This window comes from Dissoconium aciculare (assembly GCF_010015565.1).
Source record: "Dissoconium aciculare CBS 342.82 unplaced genomic scaffold K489scaffold_17, whole genome shotgun sequence".
NCBI classification, from domain to species: Eukaryota; Fungi; Ascomycota; class Dothideomycetes; order Mycosphaerellales; family Dissoconiaceae; genus Dissoconium; species Dissoconium aciculare.
This window is the reverse complement of record NW_022984967.1, coordinates 1,300-21,305: the sequence shown is the minus strand read 5'-3', so window position 1 is coordinate 21,305 and position 20,006 is coordinate 1,300. Positions and strand designations below refer to the sequence as shown.

At 51.7% G+C, this 20,006-nt stretch overlaps 8 protein-coding genes across 8 annotated transcripts; 2 read left to right on the top strand and 6 right to left on the bottom strand.

Moving 5' to 3' along the window:
- Positions 1-241: 241 nt before the first annotated feature.
- Positions 242-1,557, top strand: K489DRAFT_327364 (CRAL/TRIO domain-containing protein; the record flags this gene model as incomplete). The annotated part of the gene is made up of 2 exons (XM_033601984.1): positions 242-931; positions 1,012-1,557. The coding sequence occupies 2 exons, from the start codon at positions 242-244 to the stop codon at positions 1,555-1,557; spliced, it is 1,236 nt and encodes a 411-aa protein (XP_033455547.1).
- Positions 1,558-1,840: 283 nt separating this feature from the next.
- Positions 1,841-3,308, bottom strand: K489DRAFT_374139 (thiolase-like protein; the record flags this gene model as incomplete). Its single annotated transcript, XM_033603493.1, has 2 exons — positions 1,841-2,732; positions 2,812-3,308. The coding sequence occupies 2 exons, from the start codon at positions 3,306-3,308 to the stop codon at positions 1,841-1,843; spliced, it is 1,389 nt and encodes a 462-aa protein (XP_033455546.1).
- Positions 3,309-4,025: 717 nt separating this feature from the next.
- Positions 4,026-4,724, bottom strand: K489DRAFT_327322 (uncharacterized protein; the record flags this gene model as incomplete). Its single annotated transcript, XM_033601980.1, has 2 exons — positions 4,026-4,279; positions 4,358-4,724. 2 exons carry the CDS (start codon positions 4,722-4,724, stop codon positions 4,026-4,028), a joined length of 621 nt encoding a protein of 206 aa, XP_033455545.1.
- A 231-nt stretch (positions 4,725-4,955) lies between these two features.
- K489DRAFT_384697 (RNB-domain-containing protein) lies at positions 4,956-9,065 on the top strand. Its single transcript, XM_033605917.1, has one exon. The coding sequence runs from the start codon at positions 5,012-5,014 to the stop codon at positions 8,570-8,572; it is 3,561 nt and encodes a 1,186-aa protein (XP_033455544.1). The 5' UTR covers positions 4,956-5,011; the 3' UTR covers positions 8,573-9,065.
- K489DRAFT_90311 (S-adenosyl-L-methionine-dependent methyltransferase) lies at positions 9,032-10,954 on the bottom strand. The gene is made up of 9 exons (XM_033609026.1): positions 10,796-10,954; positions 10,677-10,732; positions 10,540-10,607; positions 10,428-10,485; positions 10,277-10,356; positions 10,183-10,207; positions 9,518-10,085; positions 9,338-9,420; positions 9,032-9,211 (listed from the first exon to the last, which is right to left on the bottom strand). The coding sequence occupies exons 1-9, from the start codon at positions 10,826-10,828 to the stop codon at positions 9,178-9,180; spliced, it is 1,005 nt and encodes a 334-aa protein (XP_033455543.1). The 5' UTR covers positions 10,829-10,954; the 3' UTR covers positions 9,032-9,177.
- Positions 10,955-13,990: 3,036 nt separating this feature from the next.
- Positions 13,991-15,349, bottom strand: K489DRAFT_305530 (uncharacterized protein; the record flags this gene model as incomplete). Its single annotated transcript, XM_033600540.1, has 3 exons — positions 13,991-14,209; positions 14,468-14,701; positions 14,777-15,349. Coding segments are annotated over 3 exons (1,026 nt in total), but the record flags the coding sequence as incomplete, so codon positions are not given.
- A 329-nt stretch (positions 15,350-15,678) lies between these two features.
- On the bottom strand, positions 15,679-16,848 carry K489DRAFT_413588 (uncharacterized protein; the record flags this gene model as incomplete). The annotated part of the gene is made up of 1 exon (XM_033608060.1): positions 15,679-16,848. The coding sequence occupies one exon, from the start codon at positions 16,846-16,848 to the stop codon at positions 15,679-15,681; it is 1,170 nt and encodes a 389-aa protein (XP_033455541.1).
- Positions 16,849-16,938: 90 nt separating this feature from the next.
- On the bottom strand, positions 16,939-17,882 carry K489DRAFT_90283 (RNA-binding domain-containing protein). Its single transcript, XM_033609025.1, has 3 exons — positions 17,531-17,882; positions 17,142-17,472; positions 16,939-17,073 (listed from the first exon to the last, which is right to left on the bottom strand). Exons 1-2 carry the CDS (start codon positions 17,771-17,773, stop codon positions 17,245-17,247), a joined length of 471 nt encoding a protein of 156 aa, XP_033455540.1. The 5' UTR covers positions 17,774-17,882; the 3' UTR covers positions 16,939-17,073; positions 17,142-17,244.
- Positions 17,883-20,006: the final 2,124 nt, after the last annotated feature.

The following is a 20,006-nucleotide window of genomic DNA, read 5'->3' as shown; positions in this document are numbered from 1 at the left end:
GATGTAGCGAATCTGAAGCGCATCGGTCTACCTCGGACGCCCAATGCGAGCCGCGTGCACTATGAGGAAATATAGCTCGTCTCGGGTGGAAAAGAATGCTGTTGCCTGGTCGCATGGTGAAACACGCGTAGAAGTAGTTCGGACAATAGAGAAGTCCATAATAATAAAGACTCCGACGAGACATTCCGTGCTCGAGTCGTCCCAACATCACCTCCAATTCCTAGTGGTACCTTTTATCAAGATGTCTGACAACTTCGTACTCGACAACATCGTCGCGGAGGTCACTCCCGAGCAACACAAGCTTCTCGCCGAGCTCTGGGGACGCATCGATGTCCTCACCAATGGCACGGTGCCCGACTACCACTCGTCTTCCTTGAACACATTGTCCGAGCGGACAGACATTCCCATCGACCTGAAATTCCTCCAGAACAAGCAGATCAAGCAGACCCTCGAGAAGACCACCCCAGCGGCGTTGCTGTTCGCCTTGCGAGCCAACGTTAAGCATGAGGACCCCGACACGCTCCTCGTCCGCTTCCTCCGCGCACGAAGCTGGGTCATCGACAACTCCTTCCTGATGCTGCTGAAGTCACTGAACTGGCGTGCCGAGGAGAAGATCGAATCCGGGCTTCTGGAGGGCGGTGACGCCGCGTTCGACAGACCCGAGGACTACGCGACTGAACCGGAACGCAAAATCGCCCGAGAGACTCGTGCCATGACCTCGAGCGGTGAATCTTTCGTCCACGGCGCCGACAAGAAGGGCCACCCGTTGGTGTACATTCGGGTCAAATTCCATGACCAGTGGGCCCAAGGCAAGGAGGCTTTCCTCCGTGCGACCATCATGGAGGTCGAGAGCACCCGCATGTTGCTGCGCCCACCGATCACTTCCGTCTCGATCGTTTTTGACCTGACGGGCTTCGGCCTCCGCAACATGGTAAGTTCAACACACCCAATTGCCCAACAGAGTACAATCCAGTTACGCACATAGAACACCGCTAACAATCTCCGACCCAGGACATGAACGCTCTCAAAGTCATGGCCAGCGGCCTGCAAGACAACTACCCCGAATGTCTAGGCTCCGTGTACGTGTACAACGCGCCGTGGATCATCAACCGCATCTGGGGCGCCATCCAATTATGGCTGGACCCCGTCGTGGCCGCCAAAGTCAAATTCGTGAGCACCCTCGACCAACTCGCCGAGTACATCCCACGCGAGGACATCCCCAAATACATGGGCGGCGGCGACCCCTGGGAGTGGAAGTGGGTACCACCCGTCCAGCCCAGCCCGCTGTCCGCGGAGGAGAAGTCCTCCCTCGAAGCGGCGAGGGCCGAACGTGTCAAGCAGCTCGATGAGTATATCACCGTGACCAGCGCCTGGTGGAAGCAGTTCATCGCGGGCGATGAGGCGGCGGCGGCGGCGTCGCAGAAGCAGCGCCACGATCTGGCGTTGCAGTTGAGGGACAACTACTGGAAGCTGGATAAGTATGTTCGCGGAAGGGTGTGGTTGGACCGAGTGGGGATTCTCAAGGAGGATGGTTCAGTGAATTTGACGCCGAAATGATTTTTCTCTCTCGATCTCTCTGGGTTTGGACATGAAATGATGTGATGCATGAGATTTGACGATGATTTTGTGTTAGAGGGCGTCTTTTGTGGGAAACAGATTGCGCTTTTGCTTTTTGGCCTCCTCTTCTCTCTGGGGAAAGTAATGAATTGAAGTTATCCGTTCAGAGAATGATCAAAATCAATATCCATATTTCATCATCATTCAAGTCGAAATGTGTAGACCATCCAAGAAGCAAAGCTCATGTTACACAAGATGAGGGGGGTTTGCACATAACTATCACTCACAACCGTGAACGCATCTTCTCCGGCGTGTCTCCCAGCGCGTAATCGTTCGCAAATCTCTTGCTCCGCACCTTTTCCGCTTCCTCCATCGTCGGCGTCTTAGCCTGCGTGGCCGGATTATACGACCAACTGGTCCCCTTGATCGCCTGCTCATCGCTCAAGCGGACGTTCTCCTTGCCATCAGCTCTCTTGTATACGTTGACCACGACACACCCACCCAGGCCGAGGTTATGTTGCAGAGCCACCTTGGCAGGAACATGGCGGTTGTTGGCCCATCCGCGCAGTTGCCAGCATAGTTCTGCGCATTGTGCCAGTCCGGTGGCGCCGAGCGGATGGCCCTTGGAGATCAGTCCGCCGGATGGGTTGATGACGGGGCACTTGCTTCGGTCGCCGGAGTAGGTGATGTCGCCACGGCGCACGAGCTCGTGGGCTTTGCCGGGCTTCGCGAACCCCAATGCATCGAGCAGGACCAATTCGTTGGCCGAGAAGCAATCGTGGAGCTCGCAGACGGAGATGTCACGGACGCCGACATTGGCTTCAGCGAGAGCGGCTTTGGCGGCGCGGGTGGTCATGGCGGAGCCCACGAGATCGATGGCGCTGCGGGAGAAGAGCTCGGGCTGGTCGGTCTGGAGTTGTTGCCCGGCGATGAGGATGGCTTGGGATTTGAGATGGGGACGTGCGGCCAGGAAGCGCTCCGATACGATGACGGCAGCACCAGCACCGTCGCTGGTCGGGCTGCATTGAAGCTTGGTGAGAGGGTAATGGATCATGGTTGAGTCTTCAATTTCCTTCAAGGTATGTTCGTTCTGGAATTGTGCATATGGATTGCGAGTCGAGTGTTCGTGAGAAACACGAGCGATTTCGGCAAAGTCACGGGCTTCTGCCCCATATCTATTATCAATGTCAGTGGACTTAGTCAATGGCGATGATGAATAGACAGATATATGATTCGGATCGGCGCTGCACTCACTTCTCCATATACTCCCGGCCGGCATTGGCGAAGTACTGTGCATTTCTGGGTGAGGCATGCTTGCCATACTCCTTCTCCATCATGATGGTACTCAAGCCCATGGGACTCGGTCGGTCGCTGTAAGTGCTTTTAATGCTTCCAGACTGCATTTGCTCAAAGCCAATGACCAAGACGCAATCGGCAGCGCCATTCCGCACAAGTGTTCGCGCGAGGTGTAATCCCGTCGATCCTGTCGCACATGCATTATTGGTGTTGTAGATTGGAATCCCAGTCATGCCAAATTGATAGAAAACTCGCTGGCCGGAGGTCGTATCGCCGAAGCAATAGCATGCGACTCCCATCTCAACATCATCGTAAGTGATCTGAGCATCGAGCATTGCCTTCACACCGGCCTCAAATCCGAGCTCGGGATATGCTCGGAGCTGTCGGGGCTTGATGAATTGGGTGAGCCCCACCCCGAGGACGAAGGCATCACTTTGAGGTTGTTTGGGTGCCATTCTTTATAATTCGTGTAAGTGAAAAAGGTTTCGAGTGTTTAACATTTTATTGATAGTTAATGGGAGTGTCGCGTCCTTAAAGTTACATATAGTGGCAATCCCCATGGGCACATGTTCGCGCTAAAGAACGCTAAAACCGGATTGCGGGAAATCCTGAATCGTAAAGTCTTTCTCGCCTGACGCGCATTGCGGAGAACATGACGGGCGACATGCAAATCGCTATTCACGCCTGTGCTGCCGCGAATCGGATCGTGCTGTCACTGCTTAGGAGACTCGATAAGATGCAATGCTTCGGGCATTGCAATGGCGGCAGCGTGTATACCAGGGAAAGGCCAGGTCCATCGTGAATCGCCTCATCCATATCTCGGATGACAAGAAGAAGCCCCGCTCTTTCCATTTTGTGCGAGAAGGCGTACCGAATGCCCGCAGTTTCTAGATTTGCCTTGCACAGGACGCTGTTCAACACGTCTTTTGACGCTGCATGTTGTCCAAGGTCATGGAAGCATCAGCGGTGCCGTTCTGGATGCATTTTCATGCAATAGAGAACGTCGACCTTGATCTCATCTTCAGAGAATGCGTACGAGGCACGTCCTCGGGGGCACGGCAAAACTGCCAAATCCACACGGCATCCTTGTTTGGCAGGAAACGCATCGTTTCTGGGTTCCACTTACGATGCGCTCTTGCTTTCGCGGATATGTATTCGCGCATTTGATTGGATCACGCAGGCGGATCCTCCTTCGCCTCTGAATCTCGCAGACCAAGGATATGATATCTGATCGCTTCAATGTAGCCAATGCGTCTGCCTTTGAGTAGGCTCAGGCCGTCCTGGAAAAGACCGAATGCAAATCCGGCTTTGGCACCCATCTTCATAGTGCGCGACATCGTAGGTAGCGGAAATCTGTTGTAGACGCTGAAGATACCTGCAGAGCCGAGTCCAGCGAAGGCGCTCGATAACGCGTCTCGTTGGCTCTCTAATATAATAGCCTCGTTGTCGTGCTCTATAATCTCATTTCTTTTCCATTCCAACAAGTCCCTCACAATTTTTGTACGGCCCCGATCGATGCCTTCCTCCAATACGAAAAAGAGTGTTGTCCAGAGAGCATATTTGCGCGCCTGCTTAAAGCCTTCCACGACACCGCCGAGCATCATATTGTAGTTCTTGCTCTTGTGATACAGGAACCAACCTCTTTGAGATGTAGGCAGGCGGTGAGCATTTTCGGCACGAAAGCGAAATCCAGCATCTTGGCTGCCCTTGATGGTGCCAATCAGAAAGCCTGATATTGCGCCAGTGATGACGGAGAGCTCAACGCGATCGAAGAGGTTAATCGATAGTCTTTCATGTAGTTCGCGGCGAATGAGCGGCTGCTTGGCCGGGCTTGATGGAGCCGGGGTGTCTGTTATTTCATCGGAATCCATGTTCGTGGGTCGATTGTCTGAGCATCGCAGATGCTACGCCTGAAACATGAATCGTGAAACCGTCATCGATCGCAATGCGGAAGGCACAGCACTGTCTGCAACAGCAATAATATCTCCATGGGTTGTCTTCCGCGGAGGTTATCGCTGTTTCGGGGAATAGGTCTGTGCGCATTTCATCGGGAATTACATGTTGAACGAACATGCCAACGATCAGCATCATCCACATGATCCTGCGCTTGTCCTCTGCTCAAGTCCTTAGTATAGTGGATTCGCATAGAGGGATTACCATGTCAATATCTGTCTATGGAGCGCGAAGGCTGGGGGCCAGCAGACCTGAAATTGTTTGCCTGTCGTGTAAGCTCGCACTCGCGAATAGGACGACCCAGGGTCTGAACCTAGTTGGAGACGCCACTTCGCAGCAGAGTAGACTTCGCAGACATCAATCATCGCAATCGACTCGAACAAGCAATGACTTCGGGGCAGTTTCACGGAGAAGGCAGGCTTCCTTGTCGCTCCAAGATCTGTATGCAGCAAAGTCGAACATTTCTCCTGCCAGATCAAGAGTTCAGAGACCATCTCCTCTGCTCATGAATCATGCTCGACATTACCATTCAGGCATGTTCACACCTCGATGTCGAGCCTCAATGGACGTGCCTCATGGATCGTTACACAGGAAGCAGCAAGGTTGGGTTCAGCCGGGGTTGCCAGATGTTGCATCTAATAAGAAGTCATATGCAACGCACGGCTTAACAACCGGCAAGGGGTTCGACTCGATACAGGGCAATCCAGACGGAATTCGCGCACAGCTCAAGAAATGGGAAGAGCAGTACGGCGCCGATGATCCAATGGCAGATTTTCGAGTGGGAGCCGACCCCGACGACGAATCCGCAGCTGAGAACTTCACTCACTTGCCCGACTTGAAGCATTCTTCATTGCTCACAGCTACAAGCAAGGAGGAGGTAGACAACGAATACACGGCTCCTTCATCGAAGGAGTCTGACTTCAGCTCCGCAATGGATGAAGTCCGTATGCTTGGTATCGGAGATCTAGTAGAATTACCGACGAGTACCGCAGGCAAAACTATCCTTGCCGTACATATCCGCCCAGTTGGGGAATGGGGCATGACTGGCCAATTCATTAATATTTTTGGTCGAACATGTCATTCACCATACGCTCAAATACCTTGGATTGCAAAGAATTGGATGGATCCTTCGCTCATAAAGCCCATTCTACCTTATATGCCGATTATCAAGACCGAAGCTCAGATCACGGAATTGGCAGACATTGCAATATTCGAAGATATCTCTGCACCGCGAAGTATATCTGCACCCCTTATCGAACAGATCACAAACCTTTCGCAGGAGGCCGACGAGATCTACCGACACCATTCAGACAGTTTGGATCGGGCGCATGAAATACTGGCACATGAGAGCGACTTGCGGTACGGATCTCTAGAGTCCATCGCGCAAGCATTGCTGAACATACAAAATGCTAAAGTGTCAACGGCAGCACTTTGCGCTGTGCGCAGAGCGTTACGTAATGGTGGTGTGGCTTTCAATGTGGACTTTTTCCAACATCGGGCCACTGGTTATGTACAGATTCCAAGCCGACAAGACATCAAAGGCATCCAAGACGTTCAAAAGTGGATTCGCTCTTGGCAGGAGAATGTAGTAAACAGAGAGACACATGATGGGGAGTCAAAGAGTGAAGGTTTCCGCATCATCGATTCTTTCATCAAAAAAGCAAAGGGCATAGTGCTGAAGTCTCGCGCGCTTCGCCTCCCGGCCAAGGAAAGCTATGTGGGTCCATGCAGAGTACAACGCGCAATAACAGAGTCCAAAGGCTGCGTTGAGGAGACATGCCATTCTGATTTTACCAATGAGGAACAAGCTATCGTCCGGTTTTTGTACGCATGGGCGGCGGCGCGCAGATTTGACATAGAACCAACTCTCATGGGATTGCCACCACTATTAATGCATGCAACGGGGCTATACATTCGTGAAGGTGCAACGGAAGCTCAAGGCTATCTTTTTCTTCAGGAGCTTGGTGTCGTATTGCCGTATGGCGGCAAATACTCTTTCAATTCTCACCTACTTTTGCCAACCTCAGGACAGAGTCGTCCACTTCTCCAGCTCATGAACAAGCTTGAAGATATGGGGACCAAGGACGTGACCCTCACCGACACAATGCAGGATCTCCGACACGACTGGGGAAACCTAACGGTATATTGCGTCGATGACGCTGGAGCGAAGGAGATTGACGACGGCATCTCTGTGGAGAAAGCAGGTGTCGGTGCTGATGGCAAACAGGAGTATTGGATGCACCTCCATATCGCCAATCCCACAGCGTTCTTCGACCGCAAGCATTCTCTTGCTAAGATGGCGAGGCACATGGGTGAGACGATTTACACGCCTGAATACACTCATTCAATGTTGCCGACCTGGCTGACGCACGGATACCTTGACGTGGGCCGCAATCGACCTGTGATGACGTTCAGTGCCCGGCTCGACGAGGCTGGAAATATCCTTGAGCACCGCATCCGGAACGGCATCGTTCGAAATGTTCTTTCCCTCACGTATGACGACCTTAACAAATTGATCGGTACTGACGGCGAGTCCGGTTTGCCATCAGTGGTCTTGTCGACTGGCGATGTCCTTTCCGGCTCGTCAATGGCGAATGATGCAAACAACATATCTTCTGATCAGCTGGACGAAATGCGCACCCTTGACCGGTTGACACGAGCTCGTATGTCTGTCCGTGCAAAAAGAGGCGGTTTGTTCTATGATTTAGCGCAAGCTGATGCGTCAGTCATGTCGCGTTCCGCCCGTTCTGGCCTCGGACCCCCAGTACCATACTTCGCGGGTCGGCGTGAGGTCACAGGTGACCCCGTCGTCCAGGTGCGCACATACGGCCTCAAGAATCAATTCGCTTCAAACACACGGCCCAGCGACGTCTTCGTGCGAGAGGCGATGTTGCTAGCATGTGAGATCGCAGGCACCTGGTGCAAAGAGCGTGCAATCCCGACCATCTTCCGCGGTACTGTTAGTCATCCGTTATTCCCGAACCCAGAGAAATACCTCCAGGAACATGTGCTTCCGAATGTGGATGAAAATGGTGCATTTCCCCGAGATCAAGGCCGAAGATATGTGCAAATGTTGGGATATGGTGTTATTCGCACCCATGCCGTCCAACATTCGTTTCTGGGAATGAGCGCATACACGAAAGCCACATCACCTCTCCGACGATATGGCGACCTAGTGTTGCATTGGCAGATCGAGGCTGCGCTACGTCACGAAGCCGAAACCGACGTCTCACTCGTTGTAGAAAACCCTGAAGGCACCACGAAGAAAACCGCTGTGAACCCTGCGCCTGACCGCTCATTTCTACCCTTCTCAGCTGCGAATTTGGAAACGATGATACCTGGTCTCCGCGCTCGTGAACTCACCATCATTCAGACCAAGAGACGCAGCAACGAGCACTGGATCCGAACGCTGTTATGGCGCAAGCATTACTATCCGGAGCAATCCGGCGGACCCATTTCTGACACCTTTCCAAAGCTGCACATTGTCATCGAATCGAGCGTTGATGAGATCTTCGCCACGGATCATCGAGGGATCATTCTAGAGTTCGGCATCAAGACGAGAGTGGCCACTGATGATACTCAGCCTGGGCAGGTATTGAAGCCAGGCCAGATTTGGGAGTGTGAGCTTTACTCAATCGAAATGTACAAGGGCACAACCGTCGTGGTACCCAAAAAGCTGGTGGTGGAGGATGGTGCCGAAGACTATACCTCCTGGAGGACATCTGCGTTGCTTGGGGAGGAAGGCGTCGAGCGAGCGAAGCTCTAAAGATCTCCGCTCCTGTAAGATATGTAGGATGTTGAGATGGCTGCATACGACTTTGTAACATCACTGTATGAATCTGCGATATGATGCCGTTCGCGACATCACTATCATTCAAGCCTCGCGATCTCCCAATACGTCAATGTCGATGATCATTACACTCAGCGAGCATCAACACTGTAATCACTATTCTCCCCAAACCTCCAGCTTGGGCTGGGAACGCGTCGAACGAAGCAGAGGTACAGCAGGTAAGTCCCAGTGAACAGAATTCTTCTCTCCCACGAAGATTTTTTCCCGATGCAACCATGCTATATCCCATCGGCCATGCTATGAATCGATATGCACATAATCCTATCTTCCTATATCATGCTCATGCCCAGGTTCATACTCCGCTATGCTGTGCTATGTCGTTTGGCTTCTTTTCGCCTCGGATAAATGCTGTGCATGCGCAAATTCGCTCAAAATCTCGCATAACCACCGCGAGCGATTGTAATAAAAAAATCAACAAACCCCGCCCAGAGAAAATCGGGAATTGTATCTCCCGCACATGTCATTCATCACTCCTTCCAAGCATGTTTGTTGTTCATAATCAATCCGAAGCACTCGGTGTTTCAGGACAAAGGTTTCCGGGCGTAGACGACTCGTCTGATACACAGGAATAAAAGTCAGCGATTGATCTCTAAGAGTGTGCATATCGGAAGTCATCCAGCGCCGGTGTCGTAAGCCTGCTGTATGTTTCTAGTGACGGCAAGAGAAAAAACAACAACTCACATCTCGTGATACACATGCGTCTTGCGGTCGCGCATCGACTTGCGGATCAACTGCACCCAATCGTGGACCCTTTCGGCGTCCCACTGGAGCAAGCGATAAGTGTTAGCAACCCGAAATCTTCGTCAATACAACATGGAAACATCCAGAAGATTGGAGGGGGAGAGAACGGCAACGACATACTCCGAGAACCCTGGTATAATGTGCCAATGTCCAGCCTTCAAGACCCTCCTCCCAATTGAGTAAATTCCAACGTCCGATCTCCTTCAATTTCGGATCACTACTCCATGGTCCAAGCGGCCATTTGAATTTCTTCTCCACGACGTCGACGAATCCCGCATCCTTGATCCAATCGGCCATCAAAGTGGCGGTCTTCATCGTCTTTCCGATCATCTCGCCCATATGGACGATGTCGTCGGTCCACTGCTTGAACACCGGGTGCTCGGTGAGTTGGCCGGAAGGTTCCCGTAGCGCCATGTCCCATTCAATCTGTTCGATCCATCCGCCGGGTTTGCAGGCGCGAAAGGCTTCGGCGTAGAGAGCGGGCCAGTCAGCGATGCTGCCGTACAGTCCTCGGATGTGAATGAAGCCAAAGGTATCGGGAGGGTAGACCCATTCACTGGCGCAATCGTCGACTTCGAATGTGCAATTTGAGGGTTGGGATCCTGGTTGGATTGGTGAGAGATCGGTACCGGTGATTTCGGCATAGGGACGTTCTGGGTCGTCGCCGGAGAAGCGGTCACCCATATCACTGATGAAAGAAGCGAAATTAGTCGAGGATCGAGTCTGAGGGTACCAAGCTAAAGCGGAAGAACAGATCGCGTGTCGAGAATGAGATGTTTGCTTACGTTGCCCACATGCCCGTACCGGTGCCTGACGGAGAGACGTCAGTTGCCATTCATGAACAGTTTCCAGATGGTGCATAGAAGGCAAAGGACGTACCGAGATCTAATATTCGACCGGGATCTGTGATAGGCGCAAGATATAGATTGTCGTCGAGACTCATTAAACAGATATGATGTCTAGCGCAGATTCCTTTGATCAGTACCGAGATTGATCATTTATATTCCAACGATCTCCGTTCGAAACTTACAATAACGCTTCGTGGTTGTTGGACTTTTCATCATTAGGTTGCCAGTATTCACCATCACCTTTGTCTTGATGTCAACGTGTGCACATCGCGTGAGAGATGGAATTGTACGTACGATATGCATGATATGTTCGACCGTTCTCATGTCGATAATTCCTCGTTGTGGTCGCCATTGTCCGTCCGCTAGAAACGTGAGCAAGTCAGGTACCGATACAGATACTCGCTTTGTATAGCTGAGAGAGAGAGGCATACGAGAAAAAGCTGGAATTGTCTCCGGTTCCGTAGCCCGTCGACACATAGTCATCGTCCTTCGCAATGGATATGTCAACATACCTTCAACTTCTGAAAGGGTGCGATACACGACAACTTACGATGGGGACATCTCCTGAAGCGTTATCTCTCATGTTGGCGGAAACGCAGATGTGATTCCTTTTGCAGATGCGCAACGTCAAGAAGAACAATGGCAACGACAATGACAACGGTAACGACGGGGATGGGGAGCGATAGTGGATTATTGAGGGAGACGAATGTGCAAAGTTCTCGAAGGACGACGACGATCTCGCGGTGAACCTTGACAGACGCTGCAATGACAGAGGTGTGTACCACCGCCCTGGACCTTTCCGAGGGTGATCGCACAGTAAAGCAGCAGTACGTGCAATGCAAGTCCCAGATCGCACTATTTCCCGGAAATTGAGAGCTCACTCGACGGACCCGAGAGCTTGGGTCGAAAGTTTCGAGGGCAGGTCGACCAAGACCCGAGACTCCGGATGGGAGGGGTGGGAGTTGTGTGCACAAAGCGGTGTTGGACAAAGAGAGAGTAATCCCCACAATCTGGGAGGATCCGGGCTGTTGGAACACGTTCGGCGACGGGATTGGGTGGATGCAATGCAGGAAGTTTTGTGTTAGCGAAGATCTTGGGAGGTCTTCTCGAAAATCTGTCGGGAGCCTGCGTTGCGAGAAAGATTCGTCTCGTTGTCTGTATTGCGTGGAATTTCCTTTTTGGAGCCAGAGTTACATCAGCGACGTCTCCTTTGACGACGCGACGACAAGCTAGAGTAGCGTTCACGAAGGAGCCCGCAATTTCAATCACTTGCACTGGAAGATCGGCAGCGAAGGAAGATGGCGTTTTCGAAGGCGTGGCTGGTCAGAGTCTAACGACAGAGGGACATGGGCAGAGGGCAAGGATAGCAGGGAGGTCAAACTGCAGAGCATATGCAGGCGATAATTAACCGGTAGTCGTAGTGTCTTTTGCTGGCGGGCATCGTCGCCCGACGGGACCGCATTTCCAACTCGGAGGATCGGGCGGTCTGGCGGCGGAGTACTGTCGACGCTCGTGATTATGAGTCTTCGGTGGGACCTTGGTGGCGCTTTTTTAGACCAGACCAACAGTACAAGGTCCTGTGGGTCAACGAATGCATCTTTTGCGAACATACTATAGACACGCTGCTGCAGCGGGCGGCGGCCACTGCTAGAGCCCTGCCTCTCCTCCAGCTCTCGCTTATCAGTCTAAGAAAGGCCGAAACCAGCAGCGCGTTGAGAGGTGCATATTCGATATTCACAAGGGTATGCTCTTCGAGGTTGTGCCGATGACCGTGCGACAGTCAACTAAGCTCGATGGGCATGACCTCCGTTCTTCTTGACTGGCAAGAGAAAGGTCTCACATGCTCGCTTCACTAGAGACCGCAGGCAGGATGGCGGAGTGGGGCACATACAGGAAGTGAGACCTGTCCAAAGCTTTGAACAGTTCAAGGGATTTTTTTGTACAGAACAAGAGGGGGACTTTTAGGTGCTAGCGGTGCTCATCGCTGGCGCCGTTCAAGTCGTCATCGGCCGTCGGCTTAAGGTCTCTTTGGGTAAATGTGCCCGGATGCACGTGAGTTACGCTGCCAAGGAGGCCGAGTGATCAATGAGGGACATAATAAACGAGTGGCATGGAGAGCATTCCTCTTGAGAACAAAGGAGTCCGGCGAACAGATATGCGAAAGGTAATGACAACGAGGTGCTGTCGAAAACGGCGAGATGATGCCGGGTACAGGGTCAACGGTTGAGCTGTCGAACCGTTTGCGCCATCGGTATTGCTTTAATGTAAGAGAGAACCTCGTATCTGTGATCCTGAATTCGTATCATGTATGTTGATCCGCACGAGGGTTCGACCGGGGTGCGCGACCGCTTTGCATGCATCCGTGCATTACATTTCCATAACTCCATTCAGATATTTGGATGATTATGCTCCTTGTGACCTACTCATCTCGATAGTGCAATACACACTTATCCATTGTCGTGAAGAACGTTATTTAGACCCAGTGACGGGGTTCGGCAGAGACATCATGCAACTGTCTTTGATGGGGACATATGATGGAGACCCGAGCGAGTGGGTTCAAAGCTGCACACGTACAACCTTGGGAAACGGCACGAACGGGATCGATCCATACTATCGGAAATCTTGTCTTGTCCACGGCTTCTTCATCATTTATTGTCTTGTCGTGCTTGTCCAATAATTTACTTGATCCACAGGCCCGTTCTTCATCGTCATTGTCTTGGTCTTTGCCGACCATCACTGCTACGATTTAGCATGTCTCAGCATGGTGACGACGAATAATGCCTCATGTGTAGATTGAGTCGCAAGCATGAGTTAAATGCACGCGACCGCGAATCGTATCGTTGATACTTCTATTTTTGGGCCCACTGAACCTGCTCGCTAGCTAAAAAAAAAAGCTGCTCTGCTAATAATTCGAGGAGACGTATGGGTCGCTAGAAATGTTGCGAAGCTACGTTTCCGCACGGCAATCGTCATGGTTCATAGCTCACCAGTGCTGCCTCAAAAGCAACGCAGCCCCGTTGACGGCGCTGTTCTTTCACCCGAATTATATCCACAGCTCCACGACCCGTGCTGAAACAGTCGAGGTCATTGTCACGAGACCCTTGTCCGCGAAACACGGCGATGAGCTTTCCTGCAATAAGTCGCAACCTTGTCTACTATCTATTCACGGTCACGGCGATGTAGTAATGGGAAATCAGACTCACTTGGTTTTTCCTAAAGACTTACATGCTAATACTCTAACATTGGTCGTCTGATGTTTGAGAACAACGACGATGACGATCGTTGACTAGGCTGTGGTGACCAAGTAGACAGAATCGGGTGCGAGATTCGCCTCGCAAGTGCCTCAAGTGAGGCGTGAAGGTGTGTCCTGGTCAGCAGCTTGAGATCGCTTGTACGATCAAGATCGTGATGTTCCAAAAGACGACTCGAAACTTAACTTGAGCTTGAGTGGAAGACTTCCACGGCCGCCTAAATCCCCCCATTCTGGTCGTGAAGACCTGTCTCTCTTCGTGTCGAGGTGCTGACTCCAATTTTACTCCGCGGTCGAGTAACATTCCTGACGCAAGGGCGTTCTTGCAATGTCCGGGTTCCTCAACTTGGTCAAACACCAGAACGAACAATGGATCACAAGGTCGGGCAAAGAAACTTAGCTCTGAACTGCCACAGTTGCACCAGCCTCCACCGGTCCAGTCGCATTATCAGTCGCCTCGCCGGGTGCAGTTGCAACATCTGAAACGAGAGATCTCTGATATCTGGTAAGAGCGGCGCGATGTTCTTCCCAGCTCACCTCGTTGTCCGAGAGCACCAGCTTCGTGGGCTGCTTCTTCTTGGAAGCTTTCGCAGGTTTCTCGCCGCTCGGCTCTGGCAATTCTTGTTTTGACTTTCCTGTTTCGGGCTTGATAGCAGCTCCGGTTTCCGTCGCAGCTGAAGGACCATTCAGACGATCTAGCGCAATTTTAGATTGCTCATCCATCAATCTGCACGTCGCGTTAGAGGGTATTGGCCTGATGTTGCCACGATGTACGTACCGATTAAGATCGAAGTTTGCATCGTTGGCGGGCAGATTGTGGGACATAGGCGGGCCCGGTCTAGCTGGGAGATTTGGAGGCAGACCATGAATACCTGGCGGAGGCGCAAAGGAAGAAGAGAAGGATCCCGGTAGGGCGTTGTTCGGCGGAAGTGATGGGTTTGCGGGAAAGTGAGTCGGCAGACCACCGTTTACTGGTGCTGGAATAAAATTTGGGGGGCGAGCGCCCCATCCAGGTGGACTTACGGCATGAGGGAGAGCATGAAAATGGGGTTGTCCAGGCAGTTGAGGGAAATGAGGTGGCATTCCTGGAGGCAAATGAGCAGGCATGCCCGGTGGCAAATGAGCGGGCATACCTGGTGGAAACTGCGGCATAACTCCTGGAGGAAGTTGTTGATTGTAGCCACCGTACGTGGGCATGATGGGATTCTGAAATTGTATCGGACTGGGAGTTCCATGCCCCGCAACACTATTTTGCAGCTGGTCCATACCGGGGGGAGGAACTGGTAGGCCGCCAGATACCGGCGAAGGATTGCTGGGTGGTGGTGCTGGTGATGCCGTCTCTGCTGGCATCGGTAATCCGGCTGCTGCAGCAGCTTTCTGAGCCTCACGCTTAGCCTTGGCCTCAGCGACACGCTTCTTGAGCTCAGCGCGCGCATCGTCATCAAGCTTGAGCTTTTTCGCTGCAGGCTGTTCTCCAGCTGAGTGCAAATTGTTGCCGGTCCGGGCTCGATGCTCTGCTTCCTGTTTATAGTACGCTTGAGTGACCTGCTGGTTGTAGGCTTGTCGCATTTGTGCTGGAATACCCTCCATGCCGAAAATTTCCAAATTCACATCATCGCGGTCTTCTAGCACGTTTGGTACAGATTTCAACTCTTCCTTGTGGACTTGCTGCATATGTACCCGCAGCCCACCAACTGTGTTCAGTCTCCGGTTGCAGTGCGCGACCTGACATTTGTAATGCTTCGCTTTTTGATGGTCGACGAGAATTTTGAGGTCATCGAAGTCTTTGTTGCAGTAGAAGCACCAAGGCCGCTCGAGAAGCTCTTCCAGCGTCGGCCTGTTACGCTTGCCCTTTGACTTAGTCATGATGGCGAGTGTGGAGAGCAAGTTCCGTTATGAGTGCTGCGCGATCCGTCTGTTTTGTGTCTAGTGGTTGATTGTACAATCTAATGATGATCGCTCAGGTGGTCGAAATCGTCGTTAATTGTATACGACCGCGTGCCAGGATTTTAGAAATTCGTCCTTCGTCGCATTCAAGGCACGTGACCAAATTACACGATCATGCCAAAAGTCGTGGTCATTCAACATTCCAGACACACAGAGCTATAGTGGGATAGTCCAAGAGGAGTCCACGAAGTGGGTGTTGTGATTAAGGCTGTCGCCGTGCGTTCAATTGCTACGAATCAATACGATGATGAGCGCTTCAATCTAATCGGTCCCGCGGTGTGCTCAATTTTGACCGTATCGTCAATTATACCTCCTCCGACACTGTCCCTGTTCCGCCCACTCACTTCACCCGAACAAGCCTCAGATAGCGGTGGAATGAAATGTGCTCGCCGCGTCGGAGTAGGGAGATTCTCCTTGTTCGCAATCACAGTGACCGATGAACTTCTGCGGAGACGGTGCGGTTCTGTGGGAATCTGTTCGTCCTGCGCAGAAGATATATGGGACAGATATTCCTCATTCGCGGGCTCTCCAAAGACAAAATGCCGAATAGCAGCCATCCTCCGGAACTGAGCTTGCGCACGCCGAGTATGTTCGCTGATACTGCTAATCTCCACGCCACGCGGCACACGCTCGGCCAATGCTTGACTGTTGACCTGCTTGGGCAGCTTCAATCGCACGACCAAACTAGGACGCTCTAGATCAGGAGTAGGCGAGAGTATCGGGTGATGCAGATCTTGGGTTGGCGAAAACTGGGGTGAATTTGAAAACACAGATGGATGCGAGCCAAGCGAGTCGGAAGCAGATGCATCAATGTCAATCAATTTAACTGACAGGCCTAGTTGGGGGTCTGGCTGTAGATCGAACGTTTCGGTATGTTCGGCGTCACTGGGGGTCGAGTAAGGGCTGAGGGTGAACTCCACTCTGGGTCGACGCTCGACCACGTCAGCGTTATCGGGTGCTTTAGGCAACAACGGCATTCCGGAATGGCGATTTTTGGACCGCTCGGGGCTGAATCGGAAAGCTGCTGGTGCGCCATGATAGTATTCGCCGGTAGAAGAACCTTCACCATAGTCATCAGGCGAAGAGCTCCTCCATCCGTTGTCAGTCGCAGGCGCAGGCGCAGATATTTTCTCCCATGTGTTGATCACATCAGGCTCTTTCACAGGAGGTCGAAGCTTGAGCTTGATTGGTGCTGCCGAAGGAGCATCCAAAGAGAAGGGTTGCTCAGAAGCTGGAGCAGGTGTTTGTGGCCGAGAAACTGTCTGTTGACCAATGTGAACGAGCGAAGGTCTGCGCGGCAAATGCTCGCTGTGGCTTCGCTCGGGTTTGTTCTGCGCAGAGAGCACACTTTCGTCTTGTCCGGTTGAGCGCGATTGTCTTGTCGGCCGAGAATGAGTGCTACCCATGGCGGGATAGTCTGTCGAGGACAAGTTCAGCGAATGAAGTGCAACTATTTCCACGCGGCTAGCTACATACAATGTCTGACGACGACCTCTTGAGGATCTGATTTGCAGCGATAAGAGCCTTTCGCGGGTCAAGTACTCGTGCGGCGAATAAAATGCGTGGCACGAAAGATAGTGATATGGGATGTCACGCGAAATGTACCGTCATCAAGACAATCTGGAAGCAAACTGTAAATTTTTGTCAGCGTTCATGTCCATCCTGGCGGTATGAGCGCGAGGTTGGCGCTCGAACTTACCTTGCTGCAATTTCCGGTGACTAGCAACTACCAAAACTTCCTCAGTATAGCACAACTGGCAATGCCTGCCATATCTTTGCAGCGCAACTGCTTATCCAGTGCTTCAATCGTCGTCTTCGCCATCGCGGCCACCTCGTCGCTCTCCCGGGCTTCGACTCCGCTGTCTGCCGCTCTTTCTACCAGTCTTCGGTCCGGTCTGCGTTTTCGCAGGCGGAGGTCGAACGAAAGCAAAGTCGACTTTGAGGGTCTGCTCCATGAGCTGCTTCCCGTTTGCGCCTTCGATTGCAGCTTTGGCTTCTTCCAAGGTTGGATACTCGATCAAAACATAGCCCTGTACATTGAGTGTCAATGCACTGTCAATGCTCGAATCCGACTGATAAAGAGTATACCTTGGCGAATCCTGTTCTGCGATCCAAATTCATGTGAATATTCTTGATGTCACCATAGTCGGCGAAGAGATCAGTCACATCCTCCTCTACAGCTTCCTCGTGAACATTGGTGGCGATAATGATCCATCCTTCAATGCTTCGTACAGCAGTCGCGTTCTCAGTCGTGCGCGCATCGTCAAGGCCACCCTTGCGAGGTTCATTGGGCGAGGCCGGGGGTGCTTCATCCACTTCCATGTCGGCCATGATGATATTGGTATTTTTTACAGAATGTGTTGAAACTGTACTCTGCTATGGGTAATGTCACAATGCAGTGTTCAGAGTGTTGAGCGCGATGCAAGACTACATACTACAGTGACAGTAATTTCCTCTCATGTGAAGCTCACGGCTCTTGCGTGCAGCAGTGAGCTCATTCCCCGAAGTTTTGCCGGCGGGAGCTTGGCGACGCTCTACTTAACGAGCTAGGAAATCTTTTCCAACACATTTGTTCGGAAGCGCGACAATGATTTTCATGTACGACCTGGACAATTTCGACATGCCATAAGATTGCGTGCTTCATGTTTACAAGGAGCATATGGACTGCTCCCCCGACATTTCGCTCGTCACTCGCCGTTCTACAGTCAGCGGCATGGAACGGAGCGATTGACACAGGTCGAAAGCACATGTCGCCATCGGCCTGACGTGTTCAACTATTTCTTGCAAATTGAGTTGAATGATTTTCTCCAAAGCAAGCCGACAACCCAGCTACTTAGCCTCACGGAAATACCACAAGGTCTTCGTTTACGGAGAGCAGTCCTCCTTTTCTGCGTTCTGTAGATGGGAAAGGCTGTGGGCTGGGTCTGTCAACCCAACCTTCGGGTTGGAGTTACAAATGCTTGCTAGAGTAAATTATCTGGACCTTCATAGTTCATACTTGCTTCCCTTCTCGGGTGTCAGTGGGAAGTGTGACTCCCAGTAAGCCAACAATTATATAATTTGCGATATTCCTGGTCTCGACCAACATCGTTATCTGTTGCTTCGACAGTGCGTGGTGAAGATGCTTGCTCATGGTTGTTTCGAAATACGTGAGCTCACTGCCGAACGGACATTTCGTCATGTGCTGTTGGATCTTTAACAGCCCTGGAAGCAACTCTTTGCGTTTCTATGCAGCGGTCACTGGCCATCCTTGCTTTGCCGACAGCTATTTTTGATGTGAATATTGCGTCCATTAGATCTACTTGCTAAAGTTTGAATCTTACTGCTGGTGATGCCCCATGCTTTTGAAATAAAAAGACTGGCGACGAGGCTGCAGTCATGAAACAAAGTGTCAAATAGACGTATTTCTCTATGTCAATCTCAAGTTGTCGTACACAAAGACTTACATATGGTTTGCCGCTTCCAAGAAGAACAAACAGTGTGTCAGGACATGCTAGACCCTACCAATGTTCATTCTACATCCACATGACGATGCCGAGTGCATGCCTGGACGACAATCGAGGACGAGGTGGCGTCTGACTCGAAGCACGTTGTATCTCCTTCATTTCTACCATATCTCCAAAGTCCTCCGGCGTGCCTGCGTACCGACGAAATTGATATCGTCAATCTCTCAAGATCAGGCTCTCTCATGTGAGTGGTTTCATTATTCATGGAACCTAGTGGATGTTCACGTTTTGCTTGAATTATGGTAGACCGGGCTACGATCGTCCAGAATGTGACCACGGATGGAAACCTCAAGGAATTACCAGAGGCTTGTGTGGTTTTCATAGCTAGGGATGATCCAGGCTAGCCATTCGAACGTAAACACCAATGAGAAGGAAGCATTTCCCACGACTGCTAGAACTCATGAGTCTATTCAGCATGGTAGACGCGCGATCACACACGTTTGACGCAGGTGAAGAAGCGCGATCAATCTGACACATCTCCGCTGCCCATGAAGCTGAAGTTATGATCGGTTTTCGTGCCACGCATTTTCTCTGACAGAGAGAAAATTTGTTCCTGTGGCGTATGAAAACACACAATGAAGGTGTGGTCATGAGAGGCTCCGACCAGTAATTTCCCGCACAGTGGCGTCGCAGGAGCATGGCTCGCACGGAGGACTAGTATTGAAGTGTTTCCAGAATGATCGCACCGCCGAAATGAGGTTGACACATTCCGATCAAGGGCTGAGCTTGTCATCGGCCTTGTCGGAGTCAGGTACCCGGCGCCATGGTCGGTATTCGTACCGAATTTTGAGAGAAATCGCGTTGCTTCAGACCGACTTCATGCTGACGGAGAGATTTGATTCTTGCTGTACGATTCTGCGCGAATCGCGCGCCCAGGACCGCGCATTGACGTTGCCTGCGCAAACTGTTTGTCAACTTGTGTGTTCGTGCTTGTATCAGCAGGCTTGACTCCTTCCTTGGCGATGTTGGTCGCTGTGGGCATGTCGGTCAGATCTAATCTTCTTGACGGCACGTAGACGAGCTTGTGAAGCAACGGTCTGACAGCGTCCCAGCGGAAG